General features: G+C 43.7%; 1 protein-coding gene across 1 annotated transcript in view; it reads left to right on the forward strand.

Annotated features, from left to right (window-relative positions):
- Nucleotides 1-13136, forward strand: part of STK38L (serine/threonine kinase 38 like) — a 114154-nt gene that overhangs the window by 75034 nt on the left and 25984 nt on the right. Inside the window, exons 2-5 of the mRNA XM_019515712.1 lie at nt 3673-3817; nt 5170-5221; nt 10937-11059; nt 11499-11582. Of these exons, the coding sequence (XP_019371257.1) occupies nt 3684-3817; nt 5170-5221; nt 10937-11059; nt 11499-11582 (393 nt within the window). The 5' untranslated portion in view covers nt 3673-3683. The remainder of the gene's footprint in view (nt 1-3672; nt 3818-5169; nt 5222-10936; nt 11060-11498; nt 11583-13136) is intronic.

Here is a 13136-nt window from a genome sequence, read left to right on the forward strand (position 1 = left end):
ACAGGCCTTGCAGGCCGGATAGAATGGCCTCATGACCAGATGCAGCCCACAGGCCGTATTTTGCCTACCCCTGAAATAAACCCAGAGATTTCACATAGGACTGCATAGAGGGGTTTTGTTTGTTTGTTTTTTACAAATATGTAGTATTACATATAGATATTTCTAGGAGGAAACCAGCTTGTTTATATCAGAAGTCTCCTTTTCTCCCAATCAATAATGCTTGTTTGCACTAAATATAGAGGTCCATGTTGATTAGGTTGTTCTAATGTCTCCAAATTAAGAATCTATGGCAGGTATTTGTTTTTCCAGAGTAGCTGACAGTGTAAAAGGGCTTGGAGCTTTTGGCTTCCAAGCTAGAAGTTTTTCAGCCAAATATGACTTATTGATTTAAATTCTGTGTTCTTTGTAGTCCCATAAATCTAATGCAACTCTGGTGCTGCAGGAAGAAGATGATTCATTTTTGTAAATAGTATGATCTTGGGTGAACTAATGAGTTTTTAAGGGCACTTCCAAGAAAAATGGGTGGCAGCTTTTTTAAAACAGTCTGTTTTTAATATAGTAAGATTTGTGAATATGGTGTTTCTGTCAAAGTTTTGAGTAGGTCTCTCATATTTTTCCCCCCATATCAGTGGTTTGCAAATGTCAAACATTTTACTTTATTTTTATATTAAAGTGTTCTTTTTGCCTTGGCTGTGTGGGGTTTGTTTGTGTGTGTGCGCGTGTGCACATATGTGAAAATTCATGGCATAATTTTGTAAAGTGCTTCTCCCCTGCAAAACTTTAATTCTTCTTCGCCTCTTAATTGTGGAAATCTAAGGAGCTCAGTGCATCACCAGATCAGATTAACACTCCAGTTGAAGAGCTGGTTTTGCAGTGGCTTTGTTTCCTCTGCTGAAATGGGTTGCTGCCTGAATTATACTGTCACATTCTGAACATCACTGTGAAGAAAGTACTACGCAGAAGAATTTGTAGGATCAGAAGACAGCTGAGAATTTGAAAGAGGACATCTAGTACACTAATTTCCCCCCATGTTGGTGGCTCTATTTGATACTATGACGATCTTTTTTTTTGTTATTTTTTATTTGTTAAAAGCTTTCCTTGAACTCACTAATTAACCAGATGGGAACTCTTTTTTTTTTTTTCTTCCCCTTCTTTAGACCTACTTTTTGATGGAATTAACCGTGCTATGTATAGCTTAGTGTTTTAGTGCCAGAATTGTTATCTTCTTTCTTTGAGCTTAATAAAATCAAGTGACTTTGACTCGCTGTTTGATAATATCTGCATTTGTGTGCATCAAAGCATAGGGAAAACGAACAGGAAATGAAATTATACTATTGTTTTGTCCAGTCAGGAACACCAGACTTACAAATGATAGATCTCCTGTCATTTGCTGTTACTACAGGGTAGTATTTATACCATTAATGAAGCTTAATCTATTTTGGGCATGGGTTAACGGTGCTTTTTGGTGGCAGTGCTTCAAAACGATCAAAAGGGTGCTTTTGCTGTATTGGATCATTCCTTAATATAATTTGATAACTGACATCACTGTGTATTTAAACAGTTCAACCTGGGTATATCAGATATACTGTACTTGAGCAAAAAATCATCTGCCCTAGGTTTACTTTTCATTGTTTTCATGAATTTGGAACTTCAGAGAAACCTGTCCAGAGCACATGTATTCTACAGAAATATAGAAGGTAATATAGAAGATTCCCATTTGAGTGGGATGACTTGGCACATAATGATGAGTAGAAATGGCTAAAAGTTGGGTAGATTTTTTTCTTCCATCATATTTTCAAGTAACAGGATATTAAGAAAAAGTGTGGGTGTGGGCAGGTTCTCATTGACAGAAACTTTTAAAATGGCCAAACAATACATTTAGTGGCAGTGCTTCAAAATGAGCATAATTTCATAAATGACATTGTCCTGGGGAGACAGCCACTGGAGGATGGGGAACCTCCCCCTCCCTCCCCCCCCGTGGTAGGACAGGGGATGAGGGTGACTCACCCCCACAGAGAAATCCTTGAAACCAGGGCAAACTTAACAATTTCAGGCTGGGAGGCGTGGGATGAGCCACACCAGGAAGAGCCACTTGTGCAGCTTATAAGCTGTGCTTACTTCTGGGTGGGGCCGGCTCAGGCAGCTGATGTCACCGGAGAACGCTGCCCAGCCAAAATTAAAGCCAGCACCAGCGGAGGTTCTGGGAGAGTGGGTAAAATGCCTGGTGACGCAGGTGTTCTCCACGCCAAGCTCAGGCAGCGCTGGTGTGCAGCTGAAGAGCTGGCAGGAAGAGAGGTCATCAGCAGGAGCGAGGACCTGGAACAATGTCAAGGGATGGCTCAGGCCCAAGGCATGAGGGCTGTGAGAGAAGAGAGGTGGCTAGCCTATTTCCTAAGGTTCTTTTGGTGTTCTTTTTTTTTTTTGGCATTCCCTTTGGTTTTTCCTTCCTTTTTTTTCTCTTGCTGTGGCTGGGGTGCAAGCATCGCTCCAAGAGGCAGGAGCCGCTTTAGACCCACGGCAGGTGGCCAGCTGGCCGCAGGAAAACGCCAAAAGGTCAGGGCGAATCATCTGTTCCAGGAGCACAGGGAACGTGCAGGACTGGCACAACTGGAGGGTATACTGCATGGAAACTGCTTACCTCGTTCTGGAGGTTGGTGTATGGAAGGAGTGTAGGGGAGGCTAAGCCCCACGGATACCTTGCCAGGAGGACTCTCTCCCACCTGAGAGAGTCCTCAGAAGGGGAACCCACCACTAAAGATTCGATGAAAGTTGTGGCAGGAGAGTTTCTGGACTTTCCCTGGGGTGATCGCGGACCCCTCCAAAGGTCACACGTCCCCTCACAACACCTGACACCAGCTGCACGTGCTAAGGTGGCTCGCAAACACATCCTTGAGGCCAGGCAGGCACAGACATCACTGTGTATACAGTTTACCAGCTTCTGAGCATGATGGATACAGATATAGATATGCCTGAGGGAAGCAGATGAGCATGGTAATTGTCTAATGCATTTTGGCTGGAAAACTCCCCAAGTGTCTCATCAGTTGCAGGAGGGGACATTTTCTGTTTCTTCTGGATATTTTAATAGAAAAAAAAATCCTTTCCACTAAACTATCAAAGTTGTGATATTTTCTGATGTTATACAAGTGCCAGTACTCTCGTGCTCTGTTATATGCAGTGGTCTTTAGAAGCAAGATGGATCTAATATATCTTAAATGTAAGATGGGCAATAATTAAACTTTTGTGCTTGACTTACTTTTATTTCTAGCCTTTTTAACTTGTAGGATTGACTTTCATTTCTTTGACCTTAACATTTTATGGTTGTATCCATACATGTTACGTTAGGATCCATCTTGTGCCCTCTTCTAGGTTTACCTGGCTGGACTCGAGTCAACCAGTGGTGAATTTCTTTAAATTGTAGACAGCTGCTTCTCGTTTAGTTGCCCAGAGCCAGCATGTTTCTCCACCTTGCTTTGCTAATGCATTACTTGTTTTCTGCTATTTTTTGTGTAAGTAGCACATCCTCCTACCAGTTTACCATAATATTACAATATGGAACTTATGGATTTTATTGTATAAAGGGCAGTGCTTTCCTCATGAATTGAACACAGTCTCACATTTTTGAGTAGGAATAAAAAGTTTCTTCTATTGAGTAATTTATATGCTCTGTTTTAGTACATGTTACTATGGCGATGACTGCAGGGACTACAACATCCTTTCCCATGAGCAACCACACCCGGGAGAGAGTGACTGTGGCTAAACTTACACTGGAGAACTTCTACAGCAACCTAATTTTACAGCATGAAGAGAGAGAAACAAGGTACTGCATCAGGCTTCTCTATCACTGTAAGGCTTTTATACTCACTTTCCCTTTTATAGAGTTTGTCCAGTCATTTTAGTCTGTGCACAAAGTATTTCTTGGAAGTTTGTGTTGATTTTTCAATCACAAGCTGCTTGAGAGCATGTTCTCTTTATTATGTAGCAGTTAAGACTAATATACATGTTTAAAGTCTGTCACCATAAAACTGGCATTTCCCTCAACATTTTAGGCTGGGAAGACAAAAACAGCCAGATGCGCACTGATGGCCACATCACTCCCTTGCAAGCCATTAACTACCAAAACAGGTTCCTTAACTGTGTGATGCTAGGATCAGGTGGACCTTCACCTAATATCTGTCTGTTAGTCCTTCTGATGCTGCAGTATACTACTAAATAAAAAGTCAGACTACCAAATATTGAGCTATAATGAATACTGTGTTTCAGATTGTAGTCAATAATGAAATAATTGTTCTATAACAACAGAAGTTTTCAATAGAGAATACACAATCAAAGATGAGGTTTTCATCTCTTTAAACCTTTCCTTGTTACTTAGCATAAGTGAGCAACTCGATGGCAGATAGTCTGTGCACTAGAGTCCTGTCTGAGAGACTTCTACTACATTTCTCAAAAATGAAATCAGTGGGTCAAAGCAAATATATACGCATGCATTATCAATGGTAGAATCCTACAGTATTAGCACCTGTATCAGTTTATTTCATCGTATAGTCTTGCTGAAATTAATGAAACCAGACATGAAAGAAGCAGTTTAGAGCACTGAATGTCAGGATGTTCAGATCTGTGGTGTCATTATGAAGCCTATGTAAATAAAAATAAGTTCCAAAGGGTCTGGTCACCTTTGATAAAAGGTGCATCATGTATTTGTGTAAGTGTTTACAAAATTTAGATTGCTCTTGGGGAGAAAGACCTTCCCATGTCTTTACGGCTGTAGGATGTCACAGATCTCTGGTGCAGTAGAATTGTACCATCTAAAATATACAGTTAGGGCATGTAGACATGAGTGTCTGCCTGGGTACTTGTGGAAATACAAGATGTATAACCAGGGAGCTGGCAGGAATAGGCCCATGGCCTAGAGAATAGGATAACTTCTACAGGATAACTTTTCCAGGAAGTGGGTGCACTAAATGCTGTCATATTGCAAACTGCCATTATTACGTTTCGCTTCTCCAACTCCTAATATATATAATTCAGTTAAGAACATCAGTTCACTACACTCATCTCCCTACTGTATCTTTATTAGGAGTTGGAGAAGAGAAATGTAATAATTATATATATATATATATATATATATATAAAATTTTAAAGATTGCTTATCCATATGTTTTTCTTTTGTAGGCAGAAAAAGCTGGAAATGGCCATGGAAGAAGAAGGCCTGGCGGATGAGGAGGTAATACTAATTTAATAGTTTTCACTGTCTTTCATGATTATTCAGAATTGGTGGTCAATAGATACATAGTTTGACTCTTACTCTTCTATCAGTTAAATGCTGCTGTTGTAACCAGATAGCATATTAATGGTTTCCATCATGAACTTTCTTTAAATATTAAGCTTTATGGTCTAGTATGACATTCCACGCAAGTACATAATGCTTGTTTTTTGAGGTATAAATTAGTTTGAAACTCAGTTGGACATTTGAAAAGAGAGAAAAGGGCCCCAAATTCTTGGAAGAAATAGGCAAAAGATGAAGCGTAGCTCTGATTCATTTTAAGGTGCTGATTCAGCAAGGTATTTATGTATATGCCTAATTTGAAACATAGGAGTAGAATCATAGATAATTAGGGTTGGAAGGGACCTTTATGAGGTCATCTAGTTCAACCCTCTGCTCAAAGCAGGACCATCCCAACTAAATCATCCCAGACGGGTTTGTCTAGTCAGGTCTTAAAAGCCTCCAATGATGGAGATTCCACAATGTCTGGGTAACCTGTTTCAGTGTTTTACTACCTTCTTAGTAAGACATTTTTTCCTGATACCTAACCTAAACTTGCCTTGCTGCAACTTGAGACTGTTGCTTCTTGTTTTCTCATGTGCCACTACTGAGAACAGTCCTCTTGTGAACCCTCCTTCAGGTAGTTTGAAGGCTGCTATTAAATCCCCTCTGTCTTCTCTTCCCTAGACTAAAGAAGCCCAGTTCCCTCCGCCTCTCCTCGTAAGTCATGTGCCTCAGCCCTCTCACCATTTTTGTTGCCCTCTGCCAGAGCCGACCTGAGCAGGGTGCAGGGCCCAGGGCAAACCAGCCCATGCAGGGCCCCACCCCTGCTCTGATCCCATGAGCCCCTGACCCAAAGAAGCTGCTGCACTAGGGGTGAGAGGTAGCAAGTGGCTGGATGCAGAGCCATCACTCCACCCAGCTCTGCACCACCGCTGCTCCTCCCAGCTCCGCAGGGCTCCCCAAAGTGCGGGACCTTCCCTTGGGATGTCCCTGCCCTCTGCTGGACTCTCTTCAATTTGTCCACATCCTTTCTGTAGTGGGGGGCCAGAAACTGGACACAGTACTCCAGATGTGGTCTCACCAGTGCTAAATAAGGGGGAATAATTACTTTCCTTGACTTGCTGGCAACATACCTACCAATGCAGCCCAGTATCCTGTTAGCCTCTTGGCAGTAAGGGCACAGTGTTGTCTCGTATTCAGCTTATTGTCCACTATAACCCTCCAGGCCCTTTTCTGCAGAGCTGCTGCCCACCCAGTCAGCCCCCATCCTGTGGGATTTGTTCTGTCCTAAGTGCATGGGAACAAATCCCCCAGTGCATGGGATTTGTTCGGTCCTAACTGCAGAACGTTGCACTTGTCCTTATTGAACCACCTGAGATTCCCTTTGGCCCAGTCCTCAAACTTGTCTAAGTCACTCTGTATCCTAGCCCTACCCTATAGCACATCTACTACTCTCCCCAGCTTGGTGTCGTTTGCATACATGCTGAGGGTGCACTCTGTGCCATCTTCCAGGTCATCGATAAAGATATTGAACAAAACCGGCCTCAGGACCAACTCCTGGGGCACTCTACTTGATACTATCTGTCAACTAGACATGAAGCCATTGGTTACTACCCTCTAAGCCCGATGCTTCAGCCAGCTTTCTATCCACCTTACAGTCCATTCATCCAGCTTGTACTTCCTTAGCTTGCCTGCAAGAATGTTGTGGGAGACTATATCAAAAGCCTTGCTAAAATCAAGTTATACCACATCCACTGGTCTCCCCTCATTGACAGAGCCAGTCTTCTCATCATAGAAGGCAGTTAGGTTGGTTAGCCATGACTTGCCCTTGGTGAATCCATGCTGACCAATCCTGATAACCCTCTTGTCCTCTAGGTGCTTAGAAATAGATTCCTTGAGGATTTGCTCCATGATTTTTCCAGGGACTGAGGTGAGGCTGACTGGTCTATAGTTCCCTGAATCTTCTTTTTTCCTTTCTTAAATATGGGCACTATGTTTCCCCTTTTCTAGTCATCCGGGACTTTTCCTGATTTTTGCCATGAGTTTTCAAAGATTGATGGCTAGTGGTTCTGCAATCACATCAGTCAACTCCCTCAGCACCCTCAGGTGCATCCCACCCAACCCTATGGGCTTGTACATGTCCAGCTTTTCTAAATAATCCCTAACCTGTTCTTTCACCACTGTTGGCTGCTCACTTCCTCCCCAAACTGCTGCCAGGTGCAGTAGTCTGGGAGCTGACCTCGCCTGTGAAGACAGGTGAAAAAGGCATCAAGTACTTACGCCTTTTCTGTATCCTCTGTCACTAGGTTGTCTTCCCCATTCAATAAGGGACCCACACCTTTCCCTGATCTTTCTCTTGTTACCTACATATTTGTAGAAACCCTTCATGTTACCGTTCCATCTCTTGCTAGTTGCGCTTTGGCCTTCCTGACTTCATTCCTTTGTGCCCAAGCAGTACTCTTATACTCCTCCCTAGTTGTTTGTCCAAATTTCCACTATTTATAAGCTTCCTTTTTGTGATTTACCTTACTGAAGAGTTCCCTGCTAAGCCAAGTTGGTCTCCTGCCATACTTGCTAGTTTTCATGCACATCAGGATGGTTTGTTTCTTCACTGTCAATAAGGCCTCTCCCCCCTCAGACTGGCTTCCCAGGGGATTATGTCCATAAGTTTCCCAAGTGAGTCAAACTCTCCTTTGCTGAAGTCCAGGGTCCTTACTCTGCTGCTCTCCATCCTTTCTTTCCTCAGGCTCCTGAACTTAATCATCTCATGGTTGCTGCTGCTTACGTTGCCATCTCCTAGTACATTTCCCACCAATTCTTCCTTGTTTGTGAGCAGCAGGTCAAAAAAAGCATGGCCCCTAGTTGGCTGCTTCAGCACTTGCGCCAGGAAGTTGTCCCCAGTGCTCTCCAAAAATTTCCTGGATTGCCTGTGCATGGCTGTGTTGCCCTCCCAGCAGATGTCAGGGTGACTGAAGTCCCTGATGAGGACCAGGGCCTGTGATAGAAGAAACTTCTGCTAGCTGTTCGAAGAAAGTCTCATCCACTACTTCCTCCTGGTCTGGTGGCCTATAGCAGACCTCCACCGCAGCATAACCCTTGTTGTTCTCCCCTCTGACCCTAATGCAGATACTTTCGATAGGCCTATCTCCAGTTTCATAGTGAAGGTCTGAGCAATCATATGGCTCTCTTACATCAAGTGCAACTCTTCTTCTCCCCTGCCTGTACTTCCTGATCAGTTTATATGCATCCATGACAGTGGTCCAGTCATGCAGGCTATCCCACCAAGTCTCTGTTATTCCAATCACATCGTAGTTCTGGGACTGTACTCGGACTTCCTATTCTTCCTGCTTGTTTCCCAGGCTCTGTGCATTTGTGTACAGGCACCTGAAGTAACTAGTTGATTGCCCTGATTTCTCAGAAGAATGAGAAGACCTCTCCTGTTGCCCCCTCCTGCTTGCTCTTCCTCCAGGTCACCAACTTGCCCATGTACCCCAGGACTTTTGTCTCCATCCCCCAGTTAACCTGGTTTAAAGCCCTCTTCATGAGGTTAGGGAGCCTGTCTGCAAAGATACTGTTCCCTCTCTTCATCAGATGGATCCAGTCTCTTCCTAGCAATCCTTCACCCTTGCACCCAGATACTTACAGAAGTCACTTGGTGGATTGCACCTGGCCCTCACAGGTGCAAGCAGAGGCAATGGCAGTGGCTCTGGCATTCAATGTCCTCCAGCCATTTCCCTGAGTCTCTTAATGTGCCTGTTTCTTACTGCCCTTCTTCCAAGCATACCTTACCTTGTGAACTTGCCTAAAAGCTGGTCTGTTTACTGTTTTTTGGCCACAAAGGGTTCCTTTTTCCCTGTTCCCTTGCACCAAGCCGAATGGCTCACTGCTCAAGTGAGGACAGGGGGAAAAACTGGTTTGTGAACAGACTGGCAAACTGCTTGCCCTGTTTGCTGCCCCTGTTCATTGGTTCCCTGGTCACTTGGAGTCTTCTTTTATACCCTACTGGGCCTGGATTGGCTCTGCCCCCTTGTTAAGGCATCTGTCAGGTGCAGGCAGCAATCGCTCAGCTAGCAACACTCCTAACACTCCTAGCTTCTCAGAGCATACACCCCAAAAACACACCCCACCAAACAAACACTCAGCAAGCCTAGAGGCACAGGCAGCTCTGGATCATTTACCCATCCCTGGGCAAGATCTGGTGCCTGGCTTCTCTTCCCCTTCCCCTTCCTCTTTTTGCTCCCAGCAAATTGCCTGAAAACTGCTTGCCGTTTGCTGAGGTATTATCGTGGAAGCTCTTCATCATACAAGGGATGAATGTCACAGTAGTGGTGTCTTCAGTAAGCCAAAGCTTTATCTTTAAAAACACCACATCCTAGTTTTTCCTTCTCTTGTACCAGCTTTGCAGTGCAAATAGATTTATCTGTGGTTCACACAGATGTCAAAGAACGACTTGAATCTGCTGCATACCAGTGATTTGTCCTTTTAAATTTCCTTACTGTGCCCTTTCATGTCATAGTTTCTTGTATTATACTGTCAGAGAGGCTGTCATGATAAAATAAGAGTCTTCAAATTCCTTTGGTGCTTTTAATGTACCTTTTTGGGGAATGTGAGGTAGAGAGAAAGGGAGCATATAATGCCATCTTGTGGCTTTAAGCGATATTAAAAAAATTATATAAGAACATTATTTTAAGGTTGACTGTTGAAGGCTTACTAATATCACTGGAAGCAGTAGTGCTCAGCTTCTCTCAGAAAGCATCAAAGGTTTTCATTTAGATGCCAAAATATTTTGGGACTTTGAAACAAGCATCTAGATGCCTGAATAAGATGAGTAGATTTTTTTTATGTAGATAGTAACAATTGGATGCCTGCTACCAGACTACTTCATTTCTCTCTTACTTCTATCTTTGTCCATTTTTCCCTGTGTCCAAACTGGAGAATCTCTGCTTCTGCATTTCTTGGAGATTTGTTTTTTTTTGTTTGCTGTAATCAAGTCTGTTAGGATTAGCTCTTCATTGGGGCAGATTACTCCACAGCTGTCTACTGTGATGCTTCTCATGCCTTTTTGTAAAGCATAAGTTGCTGGTTACAGTCAGAAAGTGGGGATTGGTCTAGATCGTAGTTTCTCAACCTGTGGTACTTGTACCCCTGGGGGTACATGACACATGCAGGGGGTACACGGGTACCCCAACACTCTCACACCCTCTTTTCCTCTCAAAACCATGGCAAAACATTTTAAATTTCCCAGTAATAATTTGATGTGCCATGCTTTGCGCGGCACTGGGTTCAGTCCTTCTAGCTTTGGCCTACATCACCTCTAGCCCAGGTACATACTTGAGTTGTGCACCCCTGGTATAAAAGATGGTAACCCTATTCACACCAGATCAGACATATCACGGCCTTATATACATAGCCCTTCTTCCGGCATATGGCACACATTAGTCTGTAAATATAAAATCCCCTGGAAAATTGAGTGTTGGGGTACTTATTAACATTTTCAGAAGTTAGGGGTACTTGCTACTTAAAAGGTTGAGAAACACTGGTCTAGATATGCCATTAATCAGAGGTAGTGGATCAGTTGTTGTCTAAGCTGTATTTAGGTATTCCAAACATTTTAAACTATGTATATTACAATGGAAGTTGTACACTTAACTTCTTAATGTTGTGTTTTCACAGAAAAAACTACGCAGGTCACAGCATGCTCGCAAAGAAACAGAATTCCTGCGACTAAAGAGGACTAGGCTTGGTTTGGATGACTTTGAATCTCTGAAAGTTATAGGAAGGGGAGCATTTGGGGAGGTTTGTGTGTTCTTTGTTTGGAAGTAGATTAAGCTGAATTGGAAAAGGGCATTATAAGGAGGGTCCATATGGTGTGTTTATTCCAGAGTAACTATGAAATAACTATTTTGATAAATTTACAAATATAGGTATCTGATTGGTGATTGCTTTCCAAAATGAGCATAGTTTTATTTACTGAATATCTGGTATTCGGTTTGGCTATTAACTTATCAGAATATTGAACATCCTACCTAACACTTACTGATTGCTGAAAGTTAGAAACACAACTTCTAATATGATGTAAAAATGCATAGTAATGAGTATTTCACTTTTCTCCAATTTTTTCCAATGTTTTCCTAACGCTTTTTAAAAGCTAGTTAACTTTATAAGCTCTTGAATATGCAGTGGATGGTAACACCCAGTAAATGGGTTAGAGGATATGCATTTTTCTTTATTTCAGGTACGCCTTGTTCAGAAGAAAGACACGGGTCATATTTATGCAATGAAGATACTGAGAAAAGCTGATATGCTTGAAAAAGAGCAGGTTTGTGCTTTGTTTATATTAATTTGTGTTTATACTTCTAGTTTGAAAATATTATATATAGGTAGGAAAGGAGTTGGGGTTTTGTTTGTGTTCACTCTCTTGCTGTGTATCTGTACAGGCTGGCACAAAATTGCTGTGGTGCAAGACTGCTACAGTAGAAGCTAGGAATCTTAAAGAATAAAACAGTAAAGTCTGGAATAGAGTTGTTCATATGGTGGTCCCTGCAGCTGCCTCTTCTGCTGCCATGCAGTGGAGGAAGCCTGTGGGGTTGGGGGAGGGGGAGGTGTGGCACACTGCCTGTATAACAGAGGGGTATGGGGTCTGCCCAATAGCTATGCAACCTGTTCAGTGAGGAGCTGTTCACTACTTATGAGAGGGAGGAAGGAATTCTGGGAGGAAGTCTGTGCTCCTGATGCTGCCCATACGATGGGGGGGAGATCCTGAGAACCCATCCCTGCAGTGTATAGTCCACATGGTGTGCTGCCCCCAGAGGAGGAAAGTCATCTTGTAAAGAGAATGTCCAGTGTTTGCATAATAAATTTTAAGCTGTCAGGACATGTTCTTCAAATAATTAGTGCTTCAGTTTCTCCAAGAATGAGGAATTGCTGAAGGGGCAGTGGGGGACACAGCTGTCTCTAAGTTCTTGCAAACTGTGCTGAATTATTTCAGAGACTTTCAGTGGGTCTTTATTCCAGATGCAGTAGCACTGATTTGAACATGGGGTGGTAACCAGGGAGGTTTAGAGGACTTCTGTGGCCTTTGAAGCCCATGCTACCCCATCTTCACTTGTTACCTGTGCTAGCTAAATTCGAAGTAGCATAGGGTGTCTGACCATGATATAACTGCCCCTTCATTTTACTCCATAGACAACCTGAGCTTCAGGATAATACTGCTCTTCCTCTACAATAGGGGCGGAAAATTGTTTCTGCTAGAGGGTGGCTTAATGAGTTTTGATGAGGTGTCAAGAGCCACAAGGGTAGTCCCACCCCTGGACAGGAGCCACACCCCCAGTTGCCATCTTGTGACTGGAAGTCCTGCCCCTTAACCCCTGACCTTTGCCACCAGGAGACTCTTCCCTTGCCCAGGAAGTACTTTTGGGAGGGGGTGTGAGGCTTGCTTGTATATTGTGTGTGGAAAGGTAAGAGGGGGAGTGTGGTTGGGGGGTGTGGGTATGGTGCTGATAAGGTGTGTGGGGGGTATGGGACTGTTGTGCACGTGCTTGTGGGGGGGTGTGGGACTGTTGCACGTGTGTGTGTGGGTAGGTGGGGAATGGGAGGAGGGCAATTAGTGACAGGGGGCACCATGTGTGGGCACTGATGAAAGCAGCTCTGGCAGCTGGATACAGGTACATTTATGGGGATGGGGTCGGAGGGCCAAGGCTTGGGGACTGCCCCCGCAGGGGGGGAGAAGCAAGGAAGTGGGTCTCAGGGGTATGTGCCAGGGGTTTGTGGAGGGGACAGGGGGAAGCTGTACAGGCACTGGGGCTGGGGCAGGGCAGTGGGGCTAAGGCAGCACTTGGGGCTGCCAGTGAGCCCAACTCCACACTGTTGCCAG

Source organism: Gavialis gangeticus, unplaced genomic scaffold (assembly GCF_001723915.1).
Source record: "Gavialis gangeticus isolate Ggan-Ray unplaced genomic scaffold, GavGan_comp1, whole genome shotgun sequence".
Lineage (NCBI taxonomy): Eukaryota > Metazoa > Chordata > Crocodylia > Gavialidae > Gavialis > Gavialis gangeticus.